The sequence below is a fragment of the Sparus aurata genome, chromosome 22 (assembly GCF_900880675.1).
Source record: "Sparus aurata chromosome 22, fSpaAur1.1, whole genome shotgun sequence".
Classification (NCBI taxonomy): domain Eukaryota; kingdom Metazoa; phylum Chordata; class Actinopteri; order Spariformes; family Sparidae; genus Sparus; species Sparus aurata.
This window is the reverse complement of record NC_044208.1, coordinates 12,197,751-12,214,046: the sequence shown is the minus strand read 5'-3', so window position 1 is coordinate 12,214,046 and position 16,296 is coordinate 12,197,751. Positions and strand designations below refer to the sequence as shown.

Sequence of the window (16,296 nt, the reverse complement as noted above, 5' to 3'; positions counted from 1 at the left end):
TTCAGTGGTGATTATTTTCTCATTTTTTTATTCCTTCAGGTAAATTTTGATTTACATTTATATCAGTGCACCATTGCTTGTCATTGTGACCTATTACTCTACGTAGCTTTCATGCCAGTGCCATTTGTTGTCAAATTTGCCGTCTTGCAAAGAATTGAATCCAGAATCAGAAATGCTTTGATGCATTTTTTGATTCCATTGATTCTTTTTTTCGGACTGTGGCTGAAAACTGAAATACTGTAAATATTACACAAAATACATGGAAACCAAAATAAAATCTATTAGAGTATAAGAAAATAATAAAGCTGGTAGTCTCATAATTCACAAAACATTTCTGCAGCTTCACAGCAAGCATTTTCCTGAACAACTGACCTGTTTTAAAACATAGAAAAGAAGTTAAAGATATAAAATATTACAGTAAAGTATAACAATCTATCACTGTAGAGTATAAGAAATGGCCACTATTGATACTCAGTCTCTTCTGTCTTGACGATGGGGCCACATGGCCTCATCCACATCACATTCATTATCCTCTCTTGCAATGAACCAAGGGAAAAATCTTCTTGCATGCCATCCAACCTTGACATTCCTCTGCACCTATTTCTCACTCTCATCTGCCTTAGACCTCTTCAATCCATGTTGGCAAAGAACAACATAGCCGCTGCACTTTTTAAGGCCTGCAGACTGATTGCTCATTGAAGATTTGTGTTTAGGAGTGTCAAACACGTGCTTTAGTGATTTCATACTGATGTAGGTAGTTTCTAATAGTTAGGAACAGATGGTTTCTGTTTGGTTACCATAGCTAAAACAATGGAGTTTGGACTGCTTGAATGACATCCGTGTTAACTGTTCTGCAAAAGGGTGGGGAAAATGTGTCAATTCAATGAGAAAGGGTTAACACATTTGCAAGAGGTGTCTTTGCTCTGCTGAGACAGTGATGATGAAAACCGAGTGGATCCCAGTTTGTTTAAACAGGTCAGAGCAATCAATAAAAACTGTAACAATATGGAACCTCTGTTTAATTCATTATAATCTAAATGATCAAGTTTTTCACATTATCACATTTTTCAGCTTGTGCAATTAACATTTAAGTCAACTTAACTCTGAGGTGATCGGTTTCCTTTTTTTTTTCAAGTAAAGTCAACTTTTACAATCTACAGTGTAGGCATCATCCTGAAAGAAAACACATATCTCTTCCCCTTTAGGTACTTTTACTGGTGTGAGACCTGAGCAGAGTACTCTAACAGACGCACATTATAGAAACTAGAAGGAAATTCACATCTGAGCTTTTTGACGGGACTCAGGAAGGTCACGTTTGTGTTGCTCAGCCAAGTCAGGAAACTCTTCAGGTTTGGATCGCAGCGAAATCGGTTCACACTGATGTCGAGTGAGCTGAGAGAGCGAAAAGCAGTGGGGTCAGGGGAGGTGATGAAGTTGTTAGACAGGTTGAGAACTTGAATACTTTTTGGTAGGATGTCAGGCTGGAGATAGGTCAAGGCGTTGAATGAGAGATCCATTGTCACCACTGACCGGAGACCCTTGAAAACGTCCTGAGGAAGAGACTGCAGTGCGTTGGAGCTCAAGTTGAGAACAGTCACATTTCTGAGGTAGTCAAACAGATTCAGGCATTTCCCCTGAGACCAAATCAACTGCAGAGAGCTGCTGTGAAGATCGAGAGTTTGGAAATTGTTCAAATCAGCTGCTGATACTTGTCGATTAAGTTTGCACTCCCTGATGGTGTTTCCTCCATAGAAGAGATGCTGGAGGCGCTCCAGCCGAGCCAGAATGGTGTAAACATCCCCCAGGTCTGTTAATCTGTTGTCCCTAATGTCCAGGTGCATGGCATTATCGGCAAACCGTGTGAGACTGAACAGTGATGAGGAGGTCAACTTGTTGTCGTTCAACAGGAGATAATCCAAGCTGGGTAGAGACGCAGGGAAGCCAAGATCTCGCAACGAGTTTCCTGTTAGAATCAATGATTTCAAGTTGTTAAGTCCATCAAATGAGTGAAAACCAAGTACACCAATGTGATTGTGAGACAAGTCCAACACTTTCAGGTTTGTCAGAGAGGCAAAAGTGTAAGAACGGATTTCCCCCAGCAGGTTGTGTGACAGGTTGAGCATTTTCAAATGACCCTGAAGACCCTCAAAGGCATCCCTGTGGATCTGGTTCAAGCTGTTCTGAGAGATGTCGATAGTTGCAACCTCTTTCAGCTGACTAAAAACCCCCTGTTGCAATGAAAAAATCCTGTTTTTTGACAGATCCAAAGTGAGGATGGAGCTGTTCTTCAGGCCCTCAAATGTGCTGCGGTCTGGATCAGGGAAATTATTGAATGAAAATCCTCTACCTATGTGTCCTGACAGTTGCAGACAGGAGATCTTCGTCCCCTCAATGGCTCTGAAGAGCTGCTTTAATCTATGGACACTGAGCCCGCTGTTTGACAGGTAGAGTGTCTGAAAGGACATTCCCCTGAAAGGGTTCCCACATGTCTGCCAGTCAAAACCTTTACTAGACATCGCCTTTAATAGAACAGAGTCCAAGTTCAGAACCTCGAAGTGCTTTCCCCGGAAACCAACCAAATCAGACTCACAGATTTTGTCAATCAGGTTAAGCTTGAGATTCACATCTTTCAAATTAGTCATGTTTGCAAAGAACATTGCAGGCTGGAGTTTCTTAATCTTGTTACCAAAGAGGTCAAGAGTTTCTAAAGAAGACAGTGGCTCCAGGTAGTTCTCCATCAGTATGTCGTCTTCAAGTGAGCAGTAATCCAGGTAGAGGTTCTTCAAACCAGACAGTCCCTCGAAAGCCTTTGGTTCCAGTCGAATGCCTTTGTTATAGCCGAGCACCAGCCTCCTCAGACGTCTTTGTCCACTGAACGCATTGTTCCTAATCACAAACGCAGGAACATACTGATATCCGAGGTCCAGCTCCTGCAGCTCCTTCAGGCCTGACAGGGAGGTGGAGTTGATCTCAGCAATGCGGTTCATCTCCAGGTACAGGTGGGTGATGTTGGGAGGGAGAGGAGGAACTGAGCGGAGATTCCTGGAGGCACAGTTGGCTACAGAGCCGACAATGAGGCATGATGGAAAACAACCTGGCACCTGCAAGAGAACATTTGAAAGGTGAGTGTTTTTTCATTAAGTCAACCAATAATAACTTAAAGGTTGATTGTTGAGTCGAATTCTCAACTTGGGTGAAGAGATGAGAACAGGAGAAGACACAACACTAACATTATTTTTAGTCATGATGCAGCTCTCTGTCATTAGGAAAAAAAGCAAAATAACTACGTTGTCTGTACGTCAAACATTGTGTAAATCATTGTGTAAATAATTATCTTTAACACCCATAATACTCAAATAGAATCATTTTTACTCGTTAAATCAATTTTCCGTCAAAAGCAACACAATCACCTTTGCAGCAGCTGTATTAAATTCACATTAAAGTCACAATTAATGTAGGATAAAGATTGCTAAAGAGGAGCCAGCTGCAGTGTCACACCAAAAAAGTGTTTCACAACGATCATCAGTATCTAACCTTTTATGAAGCTACAACCAGTGTTGGGGAAGCTACTTTACAAGGGTAGCTTGTAAAACTACATGTAGTTCAGCCTGGCAGTAGTTTGTAAAACTAAAGCTAAAAAAAGTAGCTTTAGCAACTACTTTTACTCAATATACTCATTTAACTCAGTGTTAAATACATCAACATATGGTGTATATGAAACAAAATATAGTAGCCTACAAAAAATTCACATGCCAGCAGAATATGCCTCTCTGCTCAAGTTTTATTTTTTAAAGAACCAAAGCTGACATTTTTGGTCAACATCACGGTCTTTACAAATATATCATCTTTTAGCATTATTACCCAGTTACTAGACACCTTAAAGCTAATTAAAAAAAGAAAATAGTTGCAGTATAAACATAGTGTCCACTTACACATCTTTATCATGCCGTATGTTTACATACCTGTAGGAAAACGCAAATGACGATCACCTGAAGACCGAGCGTCAGCATCTTCACGCTGCCTGCCAGAAGAAATCCAACTCCTATAAGATACAATAATGGTCCAGTCTTGGTAGTAAAAACCAGACCTCTACATTGCAGAGATTGTTGGTCGCTTTTTATCTGAAATGTTTGCGTCATTTGTGTTGGTCAGTGCATTGACCCCGTTGTGTAAACATGACGCTGAGTGGAATTTCCTTTTTTTTTTTGCCAGATTTACATGAAAATGGGAAGTACACTGATACACTTGCAGCTGTTGCTATGTGATGTATATTCTGTTGTTGTGTGTTGTTGTTAGGCTAGCACATTGTTTTGCACAACTGGCAGGTTTTTTCCCAAAAATCTGATGTTGACAGGTTTCTATCGTTTTGTTGTGTAAATCATGTCTGGAATATTGTTTCCAACATTGTATCAAAGATTTAGACGATGATTTAAAATATATGGATTTCAGTGAAAACCTTTGATATCGCTATAGGAAAAACTGAAAACATACCATGAAAATATTTAACTTACTATCAGTGATTCATTATTATTAGTCAACAGCCTTACCATAAATACCTGCTGCTGTTAGTCTTCAAAAAACCCAATTTCTGTCAAACCCTAAAGATGTATAAATCTTGTGTTGCTCACACATTCTGAATTTCGTTACCTTTACCTACCTTGTCATTCTTGGATTACCATTGCTAAGTGTTTTTTCAGGATTTGGTTCCGCAGAGACTCTTTAGGTGATGCTGCACTACAAATATACTGAAGTTGAAATAGTAATGGATGTCAAAATTACAGAAAAGGACACACAGTTGTTATTTCAGGTACACGTTTTAACATGAAACAAGTGAATGTTTTGATCTTCCATCCTATTTATGATTATCTTATTATTATAAAACTTGCTACAGTGTATTTCAGTGTGAGTAATTATCACATATAAGATGTGCAGCATTTTAAAAATGGTCTATATTCCAGTAATTATGCAATCCTGCAAGTGATGAAATGATATGTGTAATTCAGTTACACTAATATGTACTGAACATATTTGGTGAATTTGATGGGAAACTGCTTTAGTCACAGGATATGTTAGAAAACATTTGGTCTGATTTTGCTTAATGTGTAACCAATGAGTAAATAATTTCAGAGTTGCTATGTTCTTCCCCACAGTTTCCTCAAAAGGCTCTTCCTCTTTCACATATCAAGACCTTCCAGGTTCCTTTCTAATATGTCGAATAATTCTTTTTGTCGTAGATACCCAATTACACAGTGGTGGAATGTATATACATGTACTCGAGTACAATTTTGAGGTACTTGTACTTCACTTCAATATTTCCCGTTTATGCTACTTACAATTTACTCTTCTACCCTAGTATATTTCAGAGGTAAATACTGTTACTGCAATACATATGTTTGAAAACTATACTGCAGTCACTTTACAGATTATGATTCCTACATAAGTGCATATGATGAATAATAAAGTATAATATATTGCCATGGATTAGACTATCCAACCGTGTTTAATGTAGTAATGCCAGCTCAATCAGATATTACTGATATTTTATTAGTAATATTCAAATACTGCCAAAGTGTCAATGCATCACTAATGATTTTCCAATTCTGCGCTAAATATAACAATGTCAAATTGGCTTCTCTGCCCAATAAGTACTTTTACTTTTGAGGTACATTTTACTTTATTCTTGAATGAAGGAATTTTAACTTGTATTTTTAGAAAGTGATTTACTTGTGTCGAAGAGTACTTATTCAACCACTTTAATCACAGTAGGAAATTGTGTTGTATTCCAGCTTGTCACCTGTTCTGTTTGAGAGAATTTTCATTAGCATAAACACTCAATATGAACTACAAATTATACATTCCAACAATAATGTAAAGTATGAGATCTAAACAATTGTATAAAAAAACGCTTACACGACAAATGCTCTCAGTGAAGGTGGAAGATGAGGGTAAGGCGATGCGCAACATTCATTTGCTGTGGATGAATCTTGAGCACTCCTGTAATATTCCTGCAATTACTTCAACATCACAATCAATTAATGTCCAAATTAAGTATGGCACATATAATATGATGGCTGCTAAATTTGAACTGTGATCTGCCGAGTGCAGAGGTGTGCACGTGTAGTTTAATCACACGTGGCTGGTGAATGTCACAACCTCAGGAGAATGAAGCTTTGTCAAACACAAAACAGAGAAAGAGACACACACAGAGGTTGACTGACATTATGGCAACAATACCACAGATTCTTCAAGAAAAAGCTATTAATCAAAATTTCAGGAGCAACGGTTTCAAAAAGACATGGCAATATGTAAGATGTAACTGAGTACTTTGACTGAAGTTATTTAAAAGTGCACCATGTCTCTTTTGGTCATATAGTTCTAAATGTGTGCTGTCTGTCTTATAAACCTACCATATCTCAAAATACAAGCCTGTTTTGCTCTATTGTTAAACAGATGTAGTAAACAGATGGCTTTACATACATCTAAATCTCATATTAGCTCTTACAAACTGCTATTCCATGTACAGTGCCAAAAGCCCTGCCACTTTAGCCCATTTCACATTGCCCTTTCAAGGCAGGAATTTTGCATTGATATTCCACCTCGTCATCTGTATGAAAGTGACCTTACACACAACCGTCATCTTGCCTCTGTTGCGGCTCTGTTAGTACCGCCACTGGTTGGTCAGAGGTGGAATGAAACTGGCCCCCCAAACCGCCTCTGATCCACCAGTGGAGGTAGTAACGGAGCTGCAACAGACGCAAGATGAGCTGGAACAGGGGCCAATTAGTATGTCTGTCTGATTGCGTTTAGTCTGACAACTTAACAGATCCTTCACTCATCAAATAAAAGAGAAACATCCCAAACTTCAACCAATAAAGCAAAGTTACTGGACCAAACAACAGTAATTTGGTAGCAGGTAGTGTCTTCAGCAAATCATATGAGTGGAAGAAAAACTCATAAATTCATACATGGAAAAGTTGCTATCATCCTGTCTGACCTACTGACACTTTGCCACACTTCCGCCCGAAAAACAGCGTCTGTCTCTGGCAGCTGGAGACAGGAAGCTTCATGGATGATTGGCGATGATTATGTGATGTGATTTTAACTCGGAATATCTTCGTCGCCTTGCACTATTGTGTTGTTGTAGTTAGAAAAAATCAACAAATTTAATCATGAAAAGTCACTGCGATGATCAGCCCTCCTTACCGAGTCTTCAGTAAACTTCCTCCTAGAAAACAACACCCCTCTCCACAAGTGAGCGCCAGAGAGTGGCTTCACTGATGGTGATTGTGATGTTATGTAGACCATGATGCATGGTGGGTCAGGATCTCAATCACAACACATTGTAACAGCATCCATATGATTATAAACAGTCAGCGGATACATGGGGTTACTGGGAGAAACACGTAAAAAAACAAACAACGCTGTCACGCATCTTTTGGTTCTGCAATCTTCAGCACGCTGTATGAAATGACACACTGGAGTGTCTTTACACCAGCGCTGCTTGGTTCAGTGTGAAAATACAAAGGCGGTACAAAGGCGAGCCTTCATTGCAGTGGTATTGCGCTCTATCTATGTGTGAAAAGGGCCATTGTTTGATTACAAGCCTTTAAAAAAATTGCACAGTACAGCTTTAACTACAGTGGGCGACAGTGTGGAGGTCAGCTCACTTTTACTTTGAGTTTTTCCATTTCCAGTCCTTTACTACAATTCAAAGACAAATTATGAATTTATCATTTTTAATTATTACGTCACCACATTTAAGCTAAACTACACTGTAGCTCATGTAAAATAATAAAAGATATGTGTCTCTCGGGGACTGTGATTGTAAATTAGCTCATAGGCTAGTTAACTCCGGTACAGCTGAGAAAACAACCAAGAAATAAATACCAAACATGGAAAAAAAACAAGAGGAGAGGGCTACATACAAAATGTTGTGTAGATGACATCTAAAATAGCACAAAATGAAATATTAATCAAGTTCAACTGTGTTAAAACCGCTGGCTACAACATTAGCCTAGCTTACGTGGTCCGTTTACGCCACTGGACAGGCTGAAGTAAAGAATTCCCAATATTATATTGTATTTATACTTGAATAGCCTTGAGGTAGTTTAACACTTTCAGTTTGAAATAGCAGTCCAAAATACCTATGTATGTTTGTCTTCTATGGAGGGTGAAAGTAGAATGAATTAAGTTGTCTTAAAACATGTTCAGGGTGTAGTTTCTTCATGGAGGTTTATGACGTTTTAACAAGCAGGCAACCGTTAACCGTTGTAAATTGTAACGGTTCGACACTGATAGCCGATAAAATCCTCCCAGTGTGAAGTAGAAGACCTATTTGATCGATTAATAACATCTGATTAGCTGTAGAATGATACTAACATTGTTGGTGCTGGCTGCCCAGTGTGTCGAGTAGGTTTAAGAGGCAGCAGCCGCGCTCAGTGTCAGAGAGAAGGGGGCTGGACTGTACCGAGGAGAGGAGTGACTTTCTTTCAAAAATAGTACACTTCATCACAGCAGCAACCGGTACAGCAGCGGCGGCCGGGTATGGAGGGTGTGAATCATGGCTTACTACGGAAATAAATAACGGGGCCGGGACGGTATTATTCAAGCCAATGAGGAAACACAAAACACGGTGAAAAGAGGAAGCGGCCAACTGAAGAGAGAAATAAACTGCTAGCTAAAGTCAGTGCCACACGTTTCAGTGTTGATGTTGGTATTTGGCCACGAATACCTGCCGAAAAGTCCTCCCGGTGAGTAACCCTCGTCTCACTTTAAAAGGTTATAGCTAGCATGCAAACAGGAGAGGCCAGGTTTCGGTTTTTAGTTTGGGTAAGTTTCACTTCTAATGCGCCGTTTCACCCGAGTTTGGGGAGTTAAAGAACACGTTCAACTTGGTGGAATAAGGTGAACAGGGAGTTAAACTTTTCTGCAATATGGCCGCTCAGATGTCACACAAGCTTTCCCAGAAGTAGGCAGAACTAAAAATGAGCTTTGACTCAAGTCTTTGATATTCATGGCAGCTCAAGAGACCGTTCAAATATTGTACTTGAAAAAACTGTCTAACGCGGTGCCAGTCTCTGTGCTGCTGACTGGGTGTCTTAGTAACGTTAGACTCGAGACATGCCCACTTTTCAAATCAAAACTACTATTGGTGTTTGACCTGTACGTAGTAGCGCTGTTCTCTTGTATGGGAGGAACGTTATTCCATTCAAAGATCTGGCAATTTTGCGTTATCTGGCGTGTCGCCAAATATACAGGTTTCGTAGTTTATAACTTAATACTGAAATGGGATCATTACTATTCGCTTTGGATTTCGGCAAAGCTTTTCCAGTGGGTCTGATTGATTTAAGTGGCAGGCTGCGTGTATGCACAATTAAAATGCCACAAGCTGAATGGAAACAGATGAAAGTTAACTAGTAAGTATGTTGTCATAAGGATAATTAGTCAGTACTGGGCTGATTAATTAGGTGAAATGAAGTGGTATATGAATCAATGTGTTTTAATGAATCAGCATTCTAATGGATCTTCCTGCCTGACTTGTGGGGTCAGCTGAAATGATTTATCACACCCCCCGCCTGCCAAAATGTGTTACCAGAGATGGCCCAAGCATTTCTGGAGCTCATGCAGAGAGGCGGCCCACCCCCCAACCCCTATACCCCCAAATGTGTCCAGCGCATTTACACTACTCAAAATTATTAAGGGATATTGGACTATTGGTGCATGTCCATTCATTGTCATGCTCAAGTTCAGACTCCAGCTTAATGTGCCTAAGGTGCACCAAAGGGCAGTCCTGACTCTCAAGGCACACCTTTATTGATCATGTCTGCAAAATAGCCTGTATAATGCCAGTTATCTAATCACTCTTTATTCATTTTTCAAATTATCTACTAATGCCAAATAACATTTGACAAATAATGAGGTTCCCTGGAAAGTTTTTAGGGTTTTAAGTTACAGAAAGTGCCTCAGTATTGGGAGTTTAATGCGCAAAAACTTCTCAAAAAAAAAATAAACAAATTACTTATTGTATAGTTATGCATTACAACATAGATGTATGTTTGTAACAAAATCCTACCGTTTGGGATCCACTGCTTTAGTTTATAATTTAATCAAAATGCTTTTATTAAATTCTCTGCATTTTTTCTCCCGCCCTGATTGAATATAAAGGTTGAGTTGTCAAAATTAAAATATCTTTTTGGGACCATAAACAAAAGAAACATCTCATAAAGATCTCAAAAGATCAAGTTCATTAGCAGTGTGATTATAGATTCTGACTGAAACATTTGGCCAAGAAAGAATACAAAGCATTGACCAAAAACACAATTAGAGTATTTTTAAATGTGTGTCCAGTGAGGTTGCAGACTTTTTCAAACTGTTGCTCCCTGCGGAGGAAACTAAAAAGAGTTTGATGACATAGAGAGAGAAAGAGAGAGAGAAAGAGAGAGATCACAGTAACTGATGGGCTTTGTCCCAAACTGTCCCCTGAGGATCTTTACTTTTCCCTGGCAGATGCATATTGTGTACTCTGATTGGGCGGTGGGCGGTTTGTTTACATCTCTAATGGGCTAAAATGAGAGAGCACAATGATAATTAACCATCCCACCACTCTGCACATGATAACCCGGTATTAAAAATGTATGCATGCATCCTAGCTCAGTATTTTATATGATTCACCTGAAGATAATCCTTGGTGGTTTCTTCACACCAGCCTCTGCATCATCACATTTAATTTCAGAGTCTCCATATGGAAAGACTTTAGCTGTGACTGATTTACAGCGGTGCTGATTGTGTTACTGTCTCCACTGTGGGTGGGGAGATAATAGCACTAAGGTTGAAACCTATGGTTAGAAGAGCAGTCATCCCTATCCAACTTCTAGTTCATGTAATTTCTTTAGTGTTAAATTATAGTGAAATTTAAGTATTCCTCATTTGGATGGCCCTCCAGTACTTTTGGAGACCTCAGAGCTCTATACTCGTTTATGGTTTGGTATGTTTGATGCTGCTGAGGTAATGCTCAGGTGGCGAGCCGTAAAATAAAGTGTAATGAAAGGCTAGTTAAGCTTAGTCAAAGAAGAAGAACCCATTTTTGTCACTGATTAATAGTTGGTATAACAGCTTGTTTTTAACTCCTGCAATGGTTTCTAAGTTCACTGGTACTGTATCAGTCTGTCTGATCACACATCGGCTATAATGCTTGGTGACTAAATCTTTGTAATTCAGTACAAAAAGTTTAGATTGTTGCTGCTAACAATACTAATATTACTATTTTATTGTATTACCCACACCTGAAGTATTTATATAAACCCACAAGCGGGTTGCACATGTTACAGTATGTCAGGTATTTCAGGCTGCAAGTTTAACATCAAACAATCAAATAATTCTACTCTCTTAAGCATTCTAGTTTCTTCAGGACTAGGCAGAACTTTCACTTCCTCTCTTTTTTGTTTTTCTCTCATACTCATCCTGTCTCTTTTACCATCTCTTTTTTTCACTCTTTCTTCCTTCATGTAGTCATCTGACGTTCCTGCTGTACCTGTCTCTTTCTATGATTTACTGTTACTCTCTTCAATTCCTCCTCCCTTTCTTTGGAATTGGCATGTGCATCTTACTGGCATACTATCCATCTCTCCACCTAAAAGCCAAATCTGGTCATTTTTCAGTTCTAGACCTAAGTGTTAATTGGTTTTTAGGCACAGGTCTATGGTTTGCGTGAATACAAATGGATGTGAGAGTAATGGTAGAAGGTCAGTCATGTTATGGTCACAAATTTAGACTGAAAACAGCACTGTGTACACAGGGATCTGTGTAAGTTGGGGCATATTGCTTCAAGTAATAATAAGACTATGAAATACAACCCAGGTTGATCAGTTTGAGTAATAGATCCAGGAATGTGGAAGCTTTTCAAATGGCAGTTCAAGTGGAAGTTGACTGGAAGATTGGATTTAACATGTCTACAAAATTGTCATGGCAGTAGTTGTATTTGCTTTTTGTCCCAATTACCAGATCAACAGTAGAAATACTAAAAATGTTTCCAAGAATGTGAGCTTTTATGCATTCATTTAGCCAGTCCAGCATCTTAACTAATGACATGGCAGTGCCTGGTGTCTTGAGCCAATTTCAACCTTTTTTTCTTTTGCCGAATGACTAGGTATCTTTTTGCCAAATCCCAGTGTGGAACTTGGCACATATGCCCGCTGTGTCAATGTTTGTGAATTTCCCATTAAAATTAATGAGGGGAGATGCATTTATTGATGCATTTCTTTTTGCCAGTTTAAATGCGATTAAACTGATCTTGAAAAGCTTGAAAATAAACAGTTTGGATACATCAAAATCACTGAATATCGCCCACTTGAGTCTAGTTGCCTTCGAGAAATCCTTAAATCCAGTTCAGGCTTAGTGTCCAGTTTGGGTTTGGGTGGAATATGTTCTCTGAGTTGTGTTTTTTTCCAGCTATTTGGACCTGTAAACTCCTCTACAACAGACTCCACCATGACCCCACCTCAGAACATGCTATAAAGTCTGGTCCGGTCCCACACACACCATTAGCATGCGAGCTGTCCATCTTAAATGTGTAACCAGAGACGGTTTGCTTCTGTTTTTACCTGCCTGGTGACAACCCTGGGGTCAGGTCAGGTCAGTCAGTTTGTCTCTATGGCAGGGCGGGGATCAGAGGTCAGAACTCAGAGATTGGAGAAGCAAGACTTGTGCTTTCGGTTCAACCTGCTTGAAACTGGAGAAGTTGATAGTGTTTAGAAACCGACACAGTTTACTCTTTTTAAATTCAATTCAAAAATACACAACAATTTGATGTTTTCCCCGTCAGCGTATTCCAATTAGACCATCATTTTTGTCTCAAACCATAAGATGATTTATCGATTCGTCATCTGAGGGAACATTCATTGGTTCGTTTTTCAGTTTCGAGCAAAATGTCAAATATTTGTTGATTTCAGCTACATAAATTTAAGGATTTGCTACTTTTATATACTCATATAATTGTAGAATGAATATTAGATAACAGCCCTCCCATCATGCAACACCTAAGTCTCTATTAATACCCAGAGTACAGTTAGAACAGCAAAAAATGATCTACTACTAAGACATATTATTGCATGCTTGCAGCAATATGTTAGAATCAGTTCTGGTTAGTCAGGCCGCCAATAGTCAACAATGTAGTATCAATACATACTTTGTGCATTCAGTCTCAGCATGTGTTATACAAGGGCTCGACTACATTGACTGAACCAAATCTGTTTTTCTGTAAAAAGGCTAACTGCATTCCTTGTCCTGCAGAAACCTCAGCTAAAATGTTCCAGCTTTTTATTTAATATCAAGTGACAGTTTGTTTGGTATCCATTATGCCTAAAAATGTTTCAGGACATTTGAGACCAAGGAAAACTACCGGTAATGCAGTCAGCACTTCAAAATCCCCCAACTTCCAATCCCCTCAATTTCCTGAAATCTTAACTCTTAATAAAAAATAATTTAGAAAGTTGCTGCAGAGCTTTTGTTGGGATATGTGGGTGCGGCCAACAAACCTCATCTGTTTCGCGTGTTACAGAACAGGGTCGTTTAGAGGATAAATGGAGCTCATAGGTATTTCAGCAACGTCAGTGTCTAAAGTTGTAGTGTACTGTATATGCCATGTATAACACACACACACTCAATAGTCAGGTCCTGTCAGGGCAGACGGTGAGAATAGCGAACAGCTGCAAATGGTAATGTGGTCATGTGGCATGCATGGTGTGTGTGTGGTGCACAGAGGGTGGTAAACACCCTCTTACCCCTCTTTAGTACCACCTCGCCTGCCTGACTGACGCCTATCGCCGTTAGTGTCATCGCTGCTTCTGCTCCACAAAACTTTAGTTTGTGGATTCACCCATAGACACAGCGGTGAGTCGAGTGTGGTTGTTGATACAGAATGATTTGTAATTTGCATGCTTTGGACTGAGAGCAACTGATTCCTAAGAACGTGTGTATGGGTGTGTGTGTTTGTGTGTGTGAGAGAGACAGAGACAGAGAGAGAAACAGTACGAAGGGATAGTGTGTGATTGTTTCCGTACCATTTGCCGTCTTCAGGAGCTGGGCCTACATAAACGTAACCACGCTTCTGATGAAATACAGTAGTGTGTGTGTGTGTGTGTGTGTGTGTGTGTGTGTGTGTGTGTGTGTGTGTGTGTGTGTGTGTGTGTGTGTGTGTGTGTGTGTGCGTGCGTGCGTGCGTGCGTGCGTGCGTGTGTGTGTATGTGTGGTTAATGCACAGGTGCACTGGTTGGGTGGTCTGCAGTGATGCGAAGTGCCTTCCTACACACACAAACATCCTGTAATGAGCAGAGTGAAGTAAATGTTGATGAGACTGATCATAACATTTACATAATGCTGCCATGCTGATTAGTGACTTTAGTGTATGTGCGCGTGCACTGCATACGCATAGGGCTGTGACTAATGGGCATTAGTGATTAATCTGTGGACTATTTTGGGTTATTTATTTTCTTTTTGAGCAATTGATCCATCATTTAGGCCAGTGATTCTTAAAGCTTTTCATGTCATTCCCAGATATTGTCCCAGGGTCCCCCATCTGATAAGAATTAAACTTTTAGATGTTTTATCACAGAAAGTGCTTGAAACCCATGACCAAAATAGTTTAGAATACATTCTGAATTAGTGTTACTTGAAAATAATGATTCTCCTTTTGCAGGGGACCCCCCTCAAAGAGCCCTGGGGGTCCCTGGACTGCCCTTTAAGAGGGCCCTGATACAGGGCCCTGACACACCAGGGTCAGCCGTCCTTGGCCTCATTGTAAGGGCCATCAGTGAGTGTCAGTGACTCCAGTTGTTGCGGTGTGTCCCACACAGCTAGCACTGGCATCAGCCCTTGTCAGCAGCTTTTTAGCTGATTGAGTGTACAGAAATGGTGGTGTCTGATCACTTTTTTGCCTCCACCTCTTCGCCAGTGCTATTTGCTACCTTTTATCAGACATATTCAGGATTACAGGTGGCTTTACTAGATTACTCGGAGGTTTTCTGTTTTGCTTTTTGAGCGTTGAATATAGACTAGTGCTTCCTGATGGTATGGAGAGGTGTCTCCTCTTATGCAGCCATGAAATGTAAACGGTAGGTCGCCATCGGCTGTCGTCTTTGTAGTTTGCTGAAGTGCATCTTTTTGGCTGAAACAAAGGCAGTGTGAGGTGACACAACTGTCAGCCTTCATTGCCACCAGACCTTTGATGTCAGTTTGTTGTGTTTAGCCCTTTTAGACTATAAAAAGACATTTAAAAGTAACAAATTGCTGTTTTCATACTGTTATAGCAAACTCCCCAATTGTCAAATGTTTATCATTTAGATTGAATAATTGAGTATCAAAGTAGAGATTACATTTCTGTCACTCAACAAATAGATTATTTGACTAATCATTTGAAACTTCAAAAAGCGGAAAATAAAGCGGTTAATGTAGGGGCAGGCTGACAGTTTTTAGTGTGATGATTCAGGTCATGTGAGGTATTTGAGGTAATTGGCTGTGAGCAAGGAATTCGCATTCTTGTAAGTGTGATGTCAACATGTCGAGTGATAATTTGATAGCAAAAAAACACATTTTAAGTTTTCACCTGACACATAGCACATCATTGTGTCAGTACCTTTTATGTTTGTTGCTACTTTGGAACGTGAACTTCTGTCTACAAGATGAGGAAATATTTGCAGTACACATGAATCAGTTTCTGTAAAATATCTGTCTATCCTTTTTGCTGTGACACCTGCTGACAGGATGTAACTGTCCTTTTCTCACAGATGTCTTTACTAACATTCAGATACATTTACAACCAACACCCTTTGGGTACATTCACAGCCATTTCTTAAAGCTGTCTGCATGAATTCTTGAATGTAGAAACTGTGAACAGAAATATAATGCAGGTCAAGAAATATCCAATGTCTGAACTCATTGTGTCCATGAGTCTTGAGTTGACTGTTTGTGGGATAATGTTTCGATCCTTTGTTGGGAGGATTGCTGACTGTGCTGGTGTGAGAGCTTGCTGAACAGAGCCTAATTACATGTCGGTGTGTGAAACCATTGTATTTCAGATTGAGTTTCTGCAAAGTCTGCTCGATCTTATTTTAAAAATTGTCAGTGTTGTTATAGTATTTAATGTTGTAGTATTAATCCATTTCTCAAACTATGCTATGTAGGTCCTTGAATGTGTGGGAACTAGGCCTGGAAAGACCTGGAGAAGTCCTTGAATTTTCGTGTTTAAGAAGGTGTAGGAACCCTGTCACAATTTAAGAGAATGTATTTAGTGCATGAGTCAAA

General features: G+C 39.6%; 2 protein-coding genes across 6 annotated transcripts in view; one reads left to right on the top strand and one right to left on the bottom strand.

Moving 5' to 3' along the window:
• LOC115574263 (toll-like receptor 5) lies at positions 1–4,108 on the bottom strand. Its single transcript, XM_030405686.1, has 2 exons — positions 3,963–4,108; positions 1–3,101 (listed from the first exon to the last, which is right to left on the bottom strand). The coding sequence occupies exons 1-2, from the start codon at positions 4,008–4,010 to the stop codon at positions 1,212–1,214; spliced, it is 1,938 nt and encodes a 645-aa protein (XP_030261546.1). The 5' UTR covers positions 4,011–4,108; the 3' UTR covers positions 1–1,211.
• A 4,188-nt stretch (positions 4,109–8,296) lies between these two features.
• dtnba (dystrobrevin, beta a) overlaps positions 8,297–16,296 on the top strand; it is a 37,326-nt gene continuing 29,326 nt past the window's right edge. For 3 of the 5 annotated variants that reach the window (XM_030405061.1, XM_030405059.1, XM_030405062.1), the window contains exon 1: positions 8,297–8,750. The gene's annotated coding sequence lies outside the window, so the exon portion shown is untranslated. Of the gene's footprint in view, positions 8,751–13,786; positions 13,888–16,296 lie in introns of those variants that run through there. The other 2 variants (XM_030405064.1, XM_030405060.1) reach the window with 2 other exon arrangements.

What these genes read in the sequence shown, in the direction of transcription:
- LOC115574263 (XM_030405686.1), bottom strand. Translation starts at nt 4,010, where the DNA reads ATGCTGACGCTCGGTCTTCAGGTGATCGTCATTTGCGTTTTCCTACAG. An exon ending in TCATTTGCGTTTTCCTACAG is followed by an intron (nt 3,102 to 3,962) that starts GTATGTAAACAT and finishes GTTCTCTTGCAG; the next exon opens with GTGCCAGGTTGTTTTCCATC.